At 31.0% G+C, this 13,154-nt stretch overlaps 1 protein-coding gene across 1 annotated transcript in view; it reads right to left on the reverse strand.

The window, feature by feature from the left end:
- The window catches only part of SMCHD1 (structural maintenance of chromosomes flexible hinge domain containing 1), a 143,484-nt gene that overhangs the window by 27,282 nt on the left and 103,048 nt on the right, over positions 1-13,154 (reverse strand). Inside the window, exons 35-41 of the mRNA XM_045849828.1 lie at positions 10,085-10,172; positions 9,380-9,511; positions 8,373-8,525; positions 4,250-4,376; positions 3,963-4,082; positions 2,816-2,901; positions 2,048-2,170 (exon numbers count right to left, since the gene is read on the reverse strand). Coding sequence (XP_045705784.1) covers positions 2,048-2,170; positions 2,816-2,901; positions 3,963-4,082; positions 4,250-4,376; positions 8,373-8,525; positions 9,380-9,511; positions 10,085-10,172 — 829 coding nt within the window. The remainder of the gene's footprint in view (positions 1-2,047; positions 2,171-2,815; positions 2,902-3,962; positions 4,083-4,249; positions 4,377-8,372; positions 8,526-9,379; positions 9,512-10,084; positions 10,173-13,154) is intronic.

A 13,154-nucleotide genomic window follows, 5' to 3' on the forward strand; every position in this document is an offset into this window, starting at 1 on the left:
AGTTCCCATAAGACTGCTGATTTGTCAATAGAAATTTTAGAGGCTAGAATGGAATGGCAAGAAGTATTCAAGGACCTACAATCTAGATTATTCTATCTAGCAAAGCTATCATTAAGAATAGAAGGGTAAAGTGCTTCCTAGACAAGGTAAAGTTAAAGCGTTCATCATCACCAAGCCCTTAATATATAAAATGTTAAAGAGACTTATTCAAGAAAAAAAAAAGATCAAAACTATGAACAGTAAAATGACAAGACTCACCACTATCAACAATTGAATCTAAAAAACAAAACAAAAAACAAACTAAGCAAACAACCAGAAGAGGAACAGAACCAGAGATATGGAGATCATATGGAGGGTTATCAGTGGGGTAGGAAAAAGGAGAGAATGGGTAGAAGGATTAAGATGCATAATTGGAAGGTACAAAATGGATGGGGAAGTTAAGAATAGCATAGGAAATGAAGAAGCCAAAGAACTTACATGCACAACCCATGGACATGAACTAAGCAGGGAAGGAAAGGAGTTATCAGGCGGAGGAGGGCAAAGTGGAAAAAAATTGAGACAGGTATAATAGAATAATCAATAAAATATACTTAGACATTAAATTTTTTTTTCAAAATTTCCCTGATTTTCAAGACATGATGAGACACATTTGAATAGAAGACTTAAAAATTTTATTTAATATTTTGGTAAAAATCTTATATAATTAACAAGAATTTTATCAAATGAACCACTGTATATGGAATGTTAGTACCTAAAACCAGGATATTATAGACATCAGTATGCTTAGAATCATAGGACTACTTCTTTCTACAAAGACTGCTTCTTCCTATAAATTCTCTGAATTGAGCCTTGGCTGGTGCAGCTCAGTGGATTGAGCACAGACCTGTGAACCAAAGAGTCACCGGTTCAATTCCCAGTCTAGGGCACATGTCTGGGTTGCAGGCCAAGTCTCCAGTAAGGGGCACATGAGAGGCAACCACACACTGATGTTCTTCTCCCTCTCTTTCCCCTTCCCTTTCCCGCTCTCTAAAAATAAATAAATAAAATCTTTAAAAAGAATTCTATAGATTGAGTCTGAAGAATAACAATTTAAAACATTATAAATTATAAACTTTTCCAGTTTATAATTTTACATTCTTAATTTTCCAATTATATTTGGGGTTTGGATAATAACACAGTTTCAGTAATAGAAACACTATAAAAGATTCAGAGGGGCTGTAAAAGAATGATGTTCAAAGGCCATAAAGGATGGTAACAAGCAGCATAGACTCTGGAGTCAGATCAGATGAGGCTGAGTCTAGGCTCTGCCACTTGCTTCATATGTAACCTTCAAGCAAGTTTCAAATCTGTCTGTACTTCAGTTTCAGTTTCCTCAATTTTAAAGACAGAGATAAAAGCAGAAAGCGAAGATGCATGTTAAATGGAAATGTTTAACAAGTAAAACACACCTACATATATACCATAAACCTCAACACCATTAAAAACGGAAGATGTTAGGGATACCTTCTGTAAGAAACACTTTCTATACAACAGAATGTTCAAGACTGAATAAGGTAGAACCAAAAAAGGAATAGAAGAAAAGGAAGAATGACACTCTTTTGGCAGCAAACATGTACAAAGTTTTTTGTTGTTGTTATTCTAAGAGCATCTAAGAATTCACTCTCTAACAATATTAGACTCAGACAAATCCTGACCCTTCTTTCTCTTCTGTTTTTTCACTGAAGTCTGAGTCACAGAGAAAGTTCTTGGCTACCTATTAAGCCATGTGATATGAAAGCATCTCTAAGTAGACAATAAGCATTGAATTAAGACACGTTAACAATTTCTGCCACAGCCTTCAATAGTGCTAAGAATTATGGGATTAAGCATGCACTTCAGTTTTTAAATTCTGCCAAATCTCTATTATGGTAATAAGAGCAAGTAATTTGTTGGAAAAAATTAAACCATACAAAGAAATTAACACTCTTATTATAATGTCATTTTAAAACACATTTTGACAAAACAAAACAATAAAATGTACTGCCTCTTTAAAGGTTTAAATACAAACCTTTCCCAAAACATTTCCACTGCTTTTAGTATAGTTTGGAAGAGTACATGATCTTCTAGGTTTCTTCTTTAGTTCTTCCTGGTCTAATATCTTTCTTTTCAAAAGTGCTTCAATGTATGATATCTGTAATTCATAAAGGAAAATTAACTACAAGACCAATTACTCGTGTACCAGGCAGTCCACAATGAGAGCAAAGAAAAATCAACAATTTGGACAACTCAATAATGAAGTTACTAAACAGGTATTACTTTTATATCTTGTTAAGAAATACACAATGTATAACAGAACTTCTCTTTGAAACTGAGTTATATACAGAGTGGGGTTCAAGTAGGTTTACAGTTAAGAGTATGCAAAAATTTTTTCTTGTATTACTTATTAATTATTGTCTTATTTTCTATATGAACTGTATACCTACTTTTGCCCCACCCTATACATAAAAGAATGTAAGTTTAAAATATTTTATTGTCTTTTGTTACTTTATCTCATTTTCTTGGCCACCTACAGTCTTTTCAATGCAGTTCACATACTGGTGTGTTATTAATTTCACTTATTGGTGTCATTACATTAGAAATACAAACTGCAATTTCTTTAAAAAGAGCACTCTTTTGTTAGTTCCTTTTAAGGTCTAGTTATTGACCAGAGTACAATCTACATATGTCTTTGTACCCAAAAACAATAGTGCCCATGACAATCCTAATAAAATATAATGGTAAAAAAATTATAGACTAGAATTAATTTAAAAAATCATTCACATATATTGGAAACTACCTGTTGTGTTGTAGGAATGTCAATATTATGTGTTTTTAGTTCATTTCGCAACTGGGCTTCTTTTAATTTTGCTCCTTCGACTTGGCCTAAAATTAAAAACAAACAAAAAAAAAAACCCCTGCATCAATGTGTAATAACCCCCGAAATATAGTTTTTAAAAATATTTTCAGTATTTCATTGTTTTCCTTTTTATGACTGACCTAAAATGAAAAATAAGTGATTCTTTTAGAAATTCAAAATAAAACTTTAAGAAACAAAATTAATGTGGTTGAGAGATATTATGATATTATACTAAAAACTTCAAGTACTCCTGGCTAAATTATTTAATCCTCATGATCATACATAACTGCATAAGGTTAATCTGAGAAACAAGACATTATAAAAATAATTTTTAGTGCTATGAATAATGTATTATCTCACTACTCTCCATAGTTCCTGTAATCTTCTAAATATCCTTGACATTGGATAGATAATACAAAAGTGAGTATATTTTGATGCGGGTAGTACATATTTGTTGGTTATGGGTCAAAATGTTAACTATGTAGTTAACATAAAGCCAAAAACCACAGCCAAAAAATTCTGACAAATGGAAAGAGATGACATAGCACAATTCAGCAAATGTCTTGCCTTTTGACAGTATACAAACATTAAAAATTGCAGCAAACATTCCATATATTGATAAAAAATGAGTTGCATACTTCTATATTAGTGTGTGCTGTCCTGTATACCACCATAGTGTGAAATACTTAAGATATTTTAAGTAAAACACACAGTTCCATTATTCAAAGTAAGAATCATGTTACAAACCCTCCAGTGATATTGTCATCTAATACTTTTGCCAGAAGCTGGAGCTAGATATAAACATGTTAAAGCCTAAAAATTTCACACATTTCTAATTTTTTTAAAAAAATAATTTTTTAGGTAAACAGGTTATGAATTCATTGGAAATGAAGAAATACTTCATCTTAAGTAAATCAAATGAAGAATACTATAAACCATAATTACTATCTTTGTCATGTCCTGTAGTTTACTTGTTTAGGAAAAGAGATAGTTTGTCTCCTCTCTGAAAAGAAGATTGGTCTCAACCTTCTGCTTCATCGTTCCCCAAAGCCTAATTTATATTACCTTTGAATACAAAATGACTTACACTTCATTTCATCAATAAGCTGTCTGCTGGTTTCAAATACACCTCTATACATTTCAATAGATCGAGATAATTTATCCTTTTGTTTGGCAAATGCTAGCAGTTGCTGCTGCTTCTTAACATCTAAAAAAAAATTCAGATAATTTACTTCAAATTAAAAATTATGATTTTTCCAATATATGTCATGTCTAAATAACTAAAAATACAATATTAATGAAAAGCAAATCAAGGGTACCTAAAGTACCACAAACATATGAGAGTGTAATCCTCTAATTTTCCTAGAAACTTACCATCAGAAAACATAAATGGTAGAATATATGATTCTAATGTTCTTGACAAAGCTGGTAGCTGAGGCTCAAATATAATAAAATACTCAGTACTATCCTTTCCAGGACTATTTTCTGCCAGCACTAGACTCTGAATAAAGAAAAAGAACAGTAACAAAAAAAAAATTAAAAAGGTATTTGTCAATGTAAAAATGTTGTATCTTTCATTGGGCTGTTTCCAAGTAAGTGGTCAATTTTAACAGTGACGACCCTTAAGATTCATTAAAGATTTTACCTTTATTTCAGACTAGAAATATCAATGGCCACTTGCACCTTGACTTGCAAAATCTTCTTGATTCCAACCTTTAAGTTGAAGCAGTGTGAAACAGCTGATGGTGTGAAAATTATAAAAACAACCACAATGAAATGCCCAAAGCCCAATGCTGAGTTTAAGTTACAGTTGTTACCAGGGAAGTAGACCCACCAGTCCCAGGTGACCAAATAAGAGGTCCTGAAAAGCTCTAAAGATTTGTTTTTTAAAAAAACTATTTTCTTCATTAGTACACACACACAAAAACACTTTTGATATACTTTAGTTTAAGACCATAGCATACAACTAGTAAATAATGCAAATATAATTATATCCTAAATGATTTTTCTAGTCTTACAGTAAACAGATGCTATTTTTTCAGACTACAATAATACAATTCAGAGAAATAAAACTTTAAAAAATATACGTAAATCAACAGAGCTCACTATTCTACAAAATAACAAAATTACAAATTATAGCTAACAATTTTTTATAAATATAGATTACAAGCCCACCATTAAACTGATCTCTAATCCCACTTAGTGTCTGAAAAAGATATTTTCAGTGTATTTACATGAATGTAAACACATATAAAAATAAAATACTGCTTGCACTTAGGAAATAGCATACACTTCATACTTTAGTAATTTGCTTTCAGCACTTGATCTGTTGATCAATTCCAGTGAATGTCTAGGTACCAATTTTTATAATTTATGGATAGTACCGACAGATATATTACACTATGGCTATCTTTTACTGGATGATGGATATTTAGTTTGTTTAAAAAATTTTAGCTATTATTTATAACAGCAAAGAAAATATCTTTTAATACTTATGTGTTCTCTAGAATAGATAACAAGAAATATTAATCATTAAAACAGTTTAATAGGTAGTTACCAAATTTCCTTTCAAAAAGGCTTTATCAATTTATCCTCTTACCATTAGTGTATAAAAATATTTAGCTCCTCTGATGCTGGCCAACACTTAGTATCAATCAAGTATTTTTTTCTAAAAAGATGGATTAAAATCAACTAGTCATTATTGCTTTAACTAGAATATTTCTATGATTGGCACTGAGGTCCTGCTTATTGTTTATTGGTCATTTACACTTTCCCTTACACTATTTGCCTGCTAATATTCTTGGTCATTTATTTGTCCACTAGATTGCATTTTTTCTTTGATTTGCAGGAAGTTTTTAAGGAGTTTTAAAAAAACATGCTTAATATATTAATCCTGTATATGTAGAAATAATGCTTTACATATACATAGCAATATATACATAGCAATATTTCTACCCAATTTATCATCTCTAAAATTTTATTATACAATCATATAATGAATCTCTATATAACATCATCCAGTGTCAACAATTCAGTATCAACACATCACCACTGTTCTTTTAATTCTTTGAAAATATGTTTACGGTATATAGTTTGAACTTTTGATATAGTTAAAAATAGCTCTTCCTTTATGTCTTGTTGATGGGGACCTTTCCTATCTCATAGTTTTATAGTTTGTAATCTCTGATATACAGCTTATCAAGAAAAAAAGCAAACACAGGATAAAAGAAATGAAGAGAATTGAAGAGTCCCGAACTGAATCCATGTACAAATGGGAATTTGGATTACAATAAATAGGCAAATGCATAGCAAAATGAAACTTAGATACCTCTTTCAGAAATTTCCAGATAAAGTGTGCAAATAATATAAAGAACTTGAATAATACAATTATAAAGAATTTGAATAACACAATTAACAAACTTAAAAAAATTATATATTCAGACTATAACTTAAAAAGCAGTACAGGTTCTTTTCATGCAAATGTGTAATATTTACAAATACTGGTTGTGTTCTGGGCCAGTGTTTCCTAAGTGTACCTAGTCATAAGAATCACTTGCTTATTACAAATCAGCTCCCACAGCCCTGCCCCAAACCTATTAAATCAACAAATGGGTCAGGAGCCAAGCAGCATTTGAGAGTTTCCTGCTTGTCCAGTGATATTAGGAACCTCTAGTGGAAATTCTTATGTATGACATGAAGCTTAGATTTTGTATCCAGCTGTGTGGGAACTGCTTAAGTCACCTTTGCAACATCAGCAAGTTGCTGTTAGCATGGTTAGAAATTTGAAAAACTTACAGGGTGGCCAAGGAAACAGGACAAATGTAAACAGGAATGATGTAAAGTGGGCTAGGAGTATTTCTCTAAAACAAACCTACTTTGAGGTTCACTATGTCTTGCCCTTTTTTTGTTTTCCAACAAAGGTAATGTGGCTATCATTACCTAATTTTTGTTAAGAGTATAAGAAAATTTCGCTTTACTCTCCATTATAATAAAAACAAAAGAACAAGTGTAAATAAAAGTATCAGTTGACACTTGCTCCTAATGTCAAGAAGTGAAAAGTGGCATAGATACAGCTGACTGGAAAGTCCTGCTGCCATAAAAGAATCTGGGCTCAGTATTGCCAGGTCTTTAAAATTCTCCACATAAATCAGAAATGCATATCTTTATATAAAAATTCCTGAAGTTTAAAAGTTAGAAACTAACTAAACTGAAAGTGCTATAATGGTCTGTCACTGTCAAATCAACCGATACGCCTACTGTGGGCCAAGTGCAAGCTGCGGGCTCCCCGACTGTAAGCCTAATGTTTAAAACAATGGGATATATTGTATACCTTGAAACGAATATATCATATGTCAACTATAATTTTTTAAAAAGTGGTGTTAGTACTGGATTAGATATAAACCTGACCAAAAAGTACACAAGGTGCCTCTTCCAATTTATTGGTACAAGAATTATTAAATGAATAAACTAAGAAATTTAGTTAATGAATTTGAAAACATAAAAAGTAAAATTCAGACAAATCAAAAATTAAATGCGTAAGAATATTCAAGCTAGCACCATGGATATAATCTTTTCTCCTGCCCCAATATAAAAAAAAGCCCCAATAAAAGACAAACTAAAGAAAAATATTTATATATAAAAGAGCATTAATATCTTTAATAAAAAAATGATGACCATTCCATGAGAAAAAGAGTCGAGGGACAAAGATCATAAACATGAAAAATGTTCAACCTTACTAGTAAATAACAAAGAAAATATATATTTTTAAATATAGGAAAGTCAGTTAGAATTTTAAAAACTTCATATTGAGGATTGGTGATATATAAGGATGTACACATACTTCTGGAGGGCATATAAACTGAAGAGCAATTGGCAGTAACTACCAAAAGGCTCTGTCTCCAATTTACTTCTAGCAATTTCTGAAGGAAATAATAAGATATATGCAAAAGGATAAACATAAAAGAAAGCTGATGCAAGCACTGTTGATAAAACAAGCTTTGGGAAAAATTAAATTTTCACTTAGGATTGATCAAATAAATTATGATCATCAATACAATGATTTAGGTTTATATTTACTGATGAGGAAATATATCAAAGGTATGTTAAATAGGACAAGATTTTTATAAAAGCAATGTTCTGTTACATTAATGAAATTTTACATACACACCATGTATATAAATCATATACACACAGGGTATCCATGCAGTGTTAGTGTTTATACAGAGTGTGTGGAAGTTATACACTAAATTGTTTATCATCATTATCCCTAAACAGTGATAATATAGTGGTTATTTTTGAGTTTTTGCACTATATCTTCTTCATAAGTAAAACTATTTCCATTTCAGAAGAAAGTAACAAAGATAAGCTTATTTATTAAAGTTTTCTAAGATATGTACACATTTTATAGGCTATGCTTTATTGTTTCTATCCACAGAATGGTAGCTTTCCAAAGAAACACAAATATATACAGATATCTACCAAAAGACATAAAAATTACCGTGATTTCAGCTGAACCTTTCACAAAGGGAAACTCAAGTGTTCTAACTTTCCCAGTAAAGAGTGGTGTATCAATATCTTCCTCATTAGAACCTTTGATGGTAGCTATTACAGTGCCAACCAAATCAATTCCAGTCTGGTTGTTGAAGGCATCCTTAAAGCAAACAATGGAAAATAAGTAATTAGAAGAACTGATAAGATTAAACCCAGAGAAGGATATGTACAAATTAGAAATATGATGTATTTATAAAGCCCCAAATATTAAATTATCCTTATCCTTTATTCCAAACACAGAATTCAATTCTCAGATTAAGTGTCTTGTGGGCAGAAAATTATCCCAGAAACCCTGAAAGAACCGGTAGTTTCTAGCTAATACAATGGATCCTAACTTTGTATATTAAAAGGACCCTGATTTAAAAAATTCACCTTTTTATGTACTTTTACATCTCTTGATCTGGGGAAGAGAAGTTGAGAATGACTCACTTGTTTACAACAGGAAAATAAATGGAAAGGAATCAAGTATCCCAGTAGCAGAATTTTCCATAAAGGTGATATGCTACTACTGTATTTTACCTGTTTTTGTTAATATTCACAGCAATTCTATTGCTGCTTACTCTGCAGGCAATCAGAAACTCTCACTAAGGAGGAGCTCACTATGATTGGTTATCAGAACAGATCTCTTAAAAAGAATTATTTAATTACCTCCTTCTGTCCCCTCAGTGAAAATGTACATGGAAGAATCAATTTACTTGACACATGTTTAATAAATACAAGAAATAGGAGATTTAAAGAGGATATACTAGGAGAGGTAGGCAGATTTTTGTATTTTTGAATTAGTTCTACTTATTATAGCTGAATGTATTTTATGTGTTATATGTTCTCTATTTGTATTCAAACGTGTTTACACTTCATTCATCTGCACAAATTTTCCCTAGTAACTATTTTGCACCCTAAAATTAGAAACAGTTTTTGCTGTCTTTTGCAATTTTGGAAGTAAATGAACATTACCGTGATAATAAGATGTAAATCTCTAACCAGGGTCCTATTGGCAACTGAGTGATCATTTGAAACAGCTGGCGTAGCTGGCTGAATTTTAGGTACTAACTTCACAGGTTGATTAGGTTGAATGTCAACTATAATCTTTCAAAACAAAAGAAGCAGTCTGATTAATAATATATATTGACAGTTTAGAATTCAAGAGTAAGAGAAGAAATAGCATATACTAAATGAAACGTTACTTTTAAAGATTTAGTTCCATTAATCTCTTAAATGAACTATTAAAAACAAGATAAAAGGTGTATCAGACAGGAAATTAAAAAATATTTAGTACAGTGCCATTTATTAAATGGAGATTATGTATGTTAAAACTACCTTAAACTTCATTACCCAGAATTCTAGTATTTGAAATATTAATTGAAAAATTTTACGTATGGTTGATAGGAGCTACCTTATCATGATATACACTAAAATGCTTACTAACTGAATCTTTGATATAAAGAGAGATGGAAAAAGTAACTTCTGCATCAGATCATATTAACATAATTTAAATATAGTCTATTCTAATGGCCCTGAAAATTGCATTATTTTTACTTCGCATTTAGTAATTAGTTCATCTGCAACCAATAATTAATTCTTTTTAAAACAAAAGATTTCACTCCTAAATTAAGCAAGAAAATGTAAAGCTAACTATGGTATATAAAGAGATAAGCAAACCTGTTCACTGTTAAGAATATTTGCTTTATCCATCATAAAACAAAACTGGATACAATATATTCCCACTTTATTAGGAATTGCTTTATCCCTAAATTAGAAAGAAAGAGGTAAAATTATTCACAACTTTTAAATAAATGGGGAAGGAATTCACAACATCAACAATTTCTATCCCTTTCACAAAAAGAAAATATAAAAAAGAGAATTATTACTACTACACTAGTCTTCATTTAGCAAATATTTCTTACAACATTAGACTTAATCTTAGGTTCCTCTTCCCTGTACATTTCAGAAAATAATCAAGAAACCAGGCACTGGGTGTGGCCAAGTTGAAAGAATAGGAATATAATGTTCACAAAAAATGCTGAGTTATACGGGAAGTCAATTTTGCTTCAGTTTTATATAAGAAATTTCCAACTCACGGTTTTATATTTTGAAATTTAGGATATGCTGCTGATCTTTTTATGTTGTTTTTATATTCCAAACAGTTAACTTTATAAGGCATTTACTGTGGTTTAATTATCAATCAAGAATTTAGTGCCTAATAAGAGGTATATTTATGAGCCTGTTTTGATCAGAATTAACCATAATGTAAATATGAATGACTTTTTATGGTTATACTTTTCCTGGCATATGCAATATGGCTAATATGGCTAAGATCTCTATGGTGGCTTTTACAAGTCATTTACAGTCTAAAAATACTAGCATAATGTAGCAAAAAGAACAAAGGCTTTGAATATGAATGTGAATTAAAATCCCAGAACAGTAACATATGTAACTTTGGAGAACATGATTTAACCTTTCTCTAAACCATGTTTTTTTCCCAAGAGAATGAAACAGAATACTGCTTCCAGTGGCAGACCTATGCTTCTTGATGAAGATAGCCAAATTTCAAGACATTTGCTTAAAGATGTTTAAGAGATAACAAGCAAAAAGTAAAAAATAACTCAGCAGGATGAAAAAATAGCATGGAAATCCTGGAAGGTGAGTTTCATATTTAAGAATGCTTTATTCTTGGGGGCATATCCTAAGATATGGAGGTGTACCTAAAGCAAACAGACTCTCAATGGATAAGCAACTCAGCTTTGAATTATCTCAATGTCTGAAAGTGGACTGAATGATAACAGACTGCTAGTGGCCCAGACAATGAACAGAAAGAAGCAAATGTAAATCCTACTGGAGAAAGGTAACAGCTGAGATTTCAAATTATTTCTATAAATATTCATAAATGAAAGGGTAAAAAACAAAAACCAACCCACAAAAAAAGAAACAACCAGGTACATGAGGAGGCCAGGAAACTAGAATGAAAACTAACAAAAACAATACCAATCCAAAGAAACTCTAGACAAACTCTGGTTACTATTTAGGGTAAAAAAAAACAAAACAAAACCCTGTAAGATTGAGAATTCTGTACCTTAAGAAAAAAGTGAACTAAAAATACTGAACAGAAACTGATAATTGAAAGATGGATTTAACAGCAAATCAGATACCACTGAACAGAGATTCGTTAACCGAAGGTAGTTTGGAATAAAATATCTAGAATGAAGAGAAACAAAAGAACGGCGAAGAGTGAGAGACAGAGATTACTGGGAGAAGGACTAATATGCATGTAATTAAGAGTTGCTAGAAGAGGGAGAGAAGAGGAAAGAGGTAGATGCATATTTGATGAAATAATGGCTTACAATTTTTAAGAAACTGAACAAAGACCCAAGCAGAATAAATAAAAAGATCTCCAAATTCACCTATGTTGTTGCAAAACTGCTGGAAAACAAAAATCAAACCAACCAAAAAGGGGAAATGATTACTTTTCAACATAACAACAAGACTGATAGCTAATTTCTCAACGGAAATGATAGGGTAGTGAATGATTTGAAAGTATTTCAAGAAAAATACCTGCCAACCCAGAAAATCATATCCAAGAAAAATATCCTTCAAAAATGACAGTGAAAAAATATATTTTCAGGAAAAAAAATGAGATAATTCATCACTAGCAAATGTGAACTAGAGGAAATACTAAAAGAAGTTCCTCTGATAGAAAATGATCCCAGATGGAAGCCAAGCTGAAGATGAACAGAAAGGATAAATTAGTAAATCGAATGACCACAGGCTATATCAAATAATAATGCCTTGACAGACAGGTTTAATATACTTAACAACAGAAGCAGGTAAGGTGGGAGAGGGAAAATGGAGTTTAAGTGTTCTAAGATTCACACACTGTCCCAAGAAGGTATAAAATACAAATTGTCATTACCCACTGGTATGCCAATGATGGATGTTGTAACCTCAGAAGTCACTTAAGAGAATAGTAAGACTGTGTAACTACCAACTTGATACGGAGTAGAAAACAATTCAAAACACTTAATAAATTATATAGAAAAAGAAAGAAAGTAGGATCAAATAAAAAACAGTAAGACAGGAGGTACAAAAGCATGTGTTCTGGTAATTATATGTAAGATCTAAATTTAAAAGACAGATTTTAAAAAACTACTGTGTCATTTAGAACCACTTAAATTATAAAGTACACAAGTAATTAAAAAAGCCATTTTATGCAAACGCTATATACTATGCAAACAAAGATATACTTTGATATACTGTTATCAATTTTTTGTCTTAAAGTCTACTTTGATATACTGTTATCAAAGTAGACTTTAAGACAAAAAATTACTAGAGAAAAAGATTAATACTTTTTAATGATATCTGATTCAATATGCCAGGAGAATAATATAAGTCTGTATATAAATAAGACACCCTCAAAATATATAAACACTGGCAGAAATAAGAGGGAAAACAGACAAATCCACGCTCGTACTCACTGCTTGAAAAAGCAGACCAAAAAAAAAAATATAGAAAACTTAAAATGATTTGCAAATTTTGAATAAACATAAGTCTTGCTTCAAAAGCAATATACATTATTTCATAGTACATATGGAATATTTATAAAAATTACACACAGTACAAACATGACTATCAATTAATTTCAAAAGATTGAAATTATATGGGGTAGGCTCTATGACCACAGTGGAATTAATCTATAAATCAATAACAAAAAAAAGATAAAGAAAATCTCGCATTT

Source organism: Phyllostomus hastatus, unplaced genomic scaffold (assembly GCF_019186645.2).
Source record: "Phyllostomus hastatus isolate PE091 unplaced genomic scaffold, TTU_PhHast_1.1 phas_contig_80, whole genome shotgun sequence".
In the NCBI taxonomy this organism is placed as follows: Eukaryota; Metazoa; Chordata; class Mammalia; order Chiroptera; family Phyllostomidae; genus Phyllostomus; species Phyllostomus hastatus.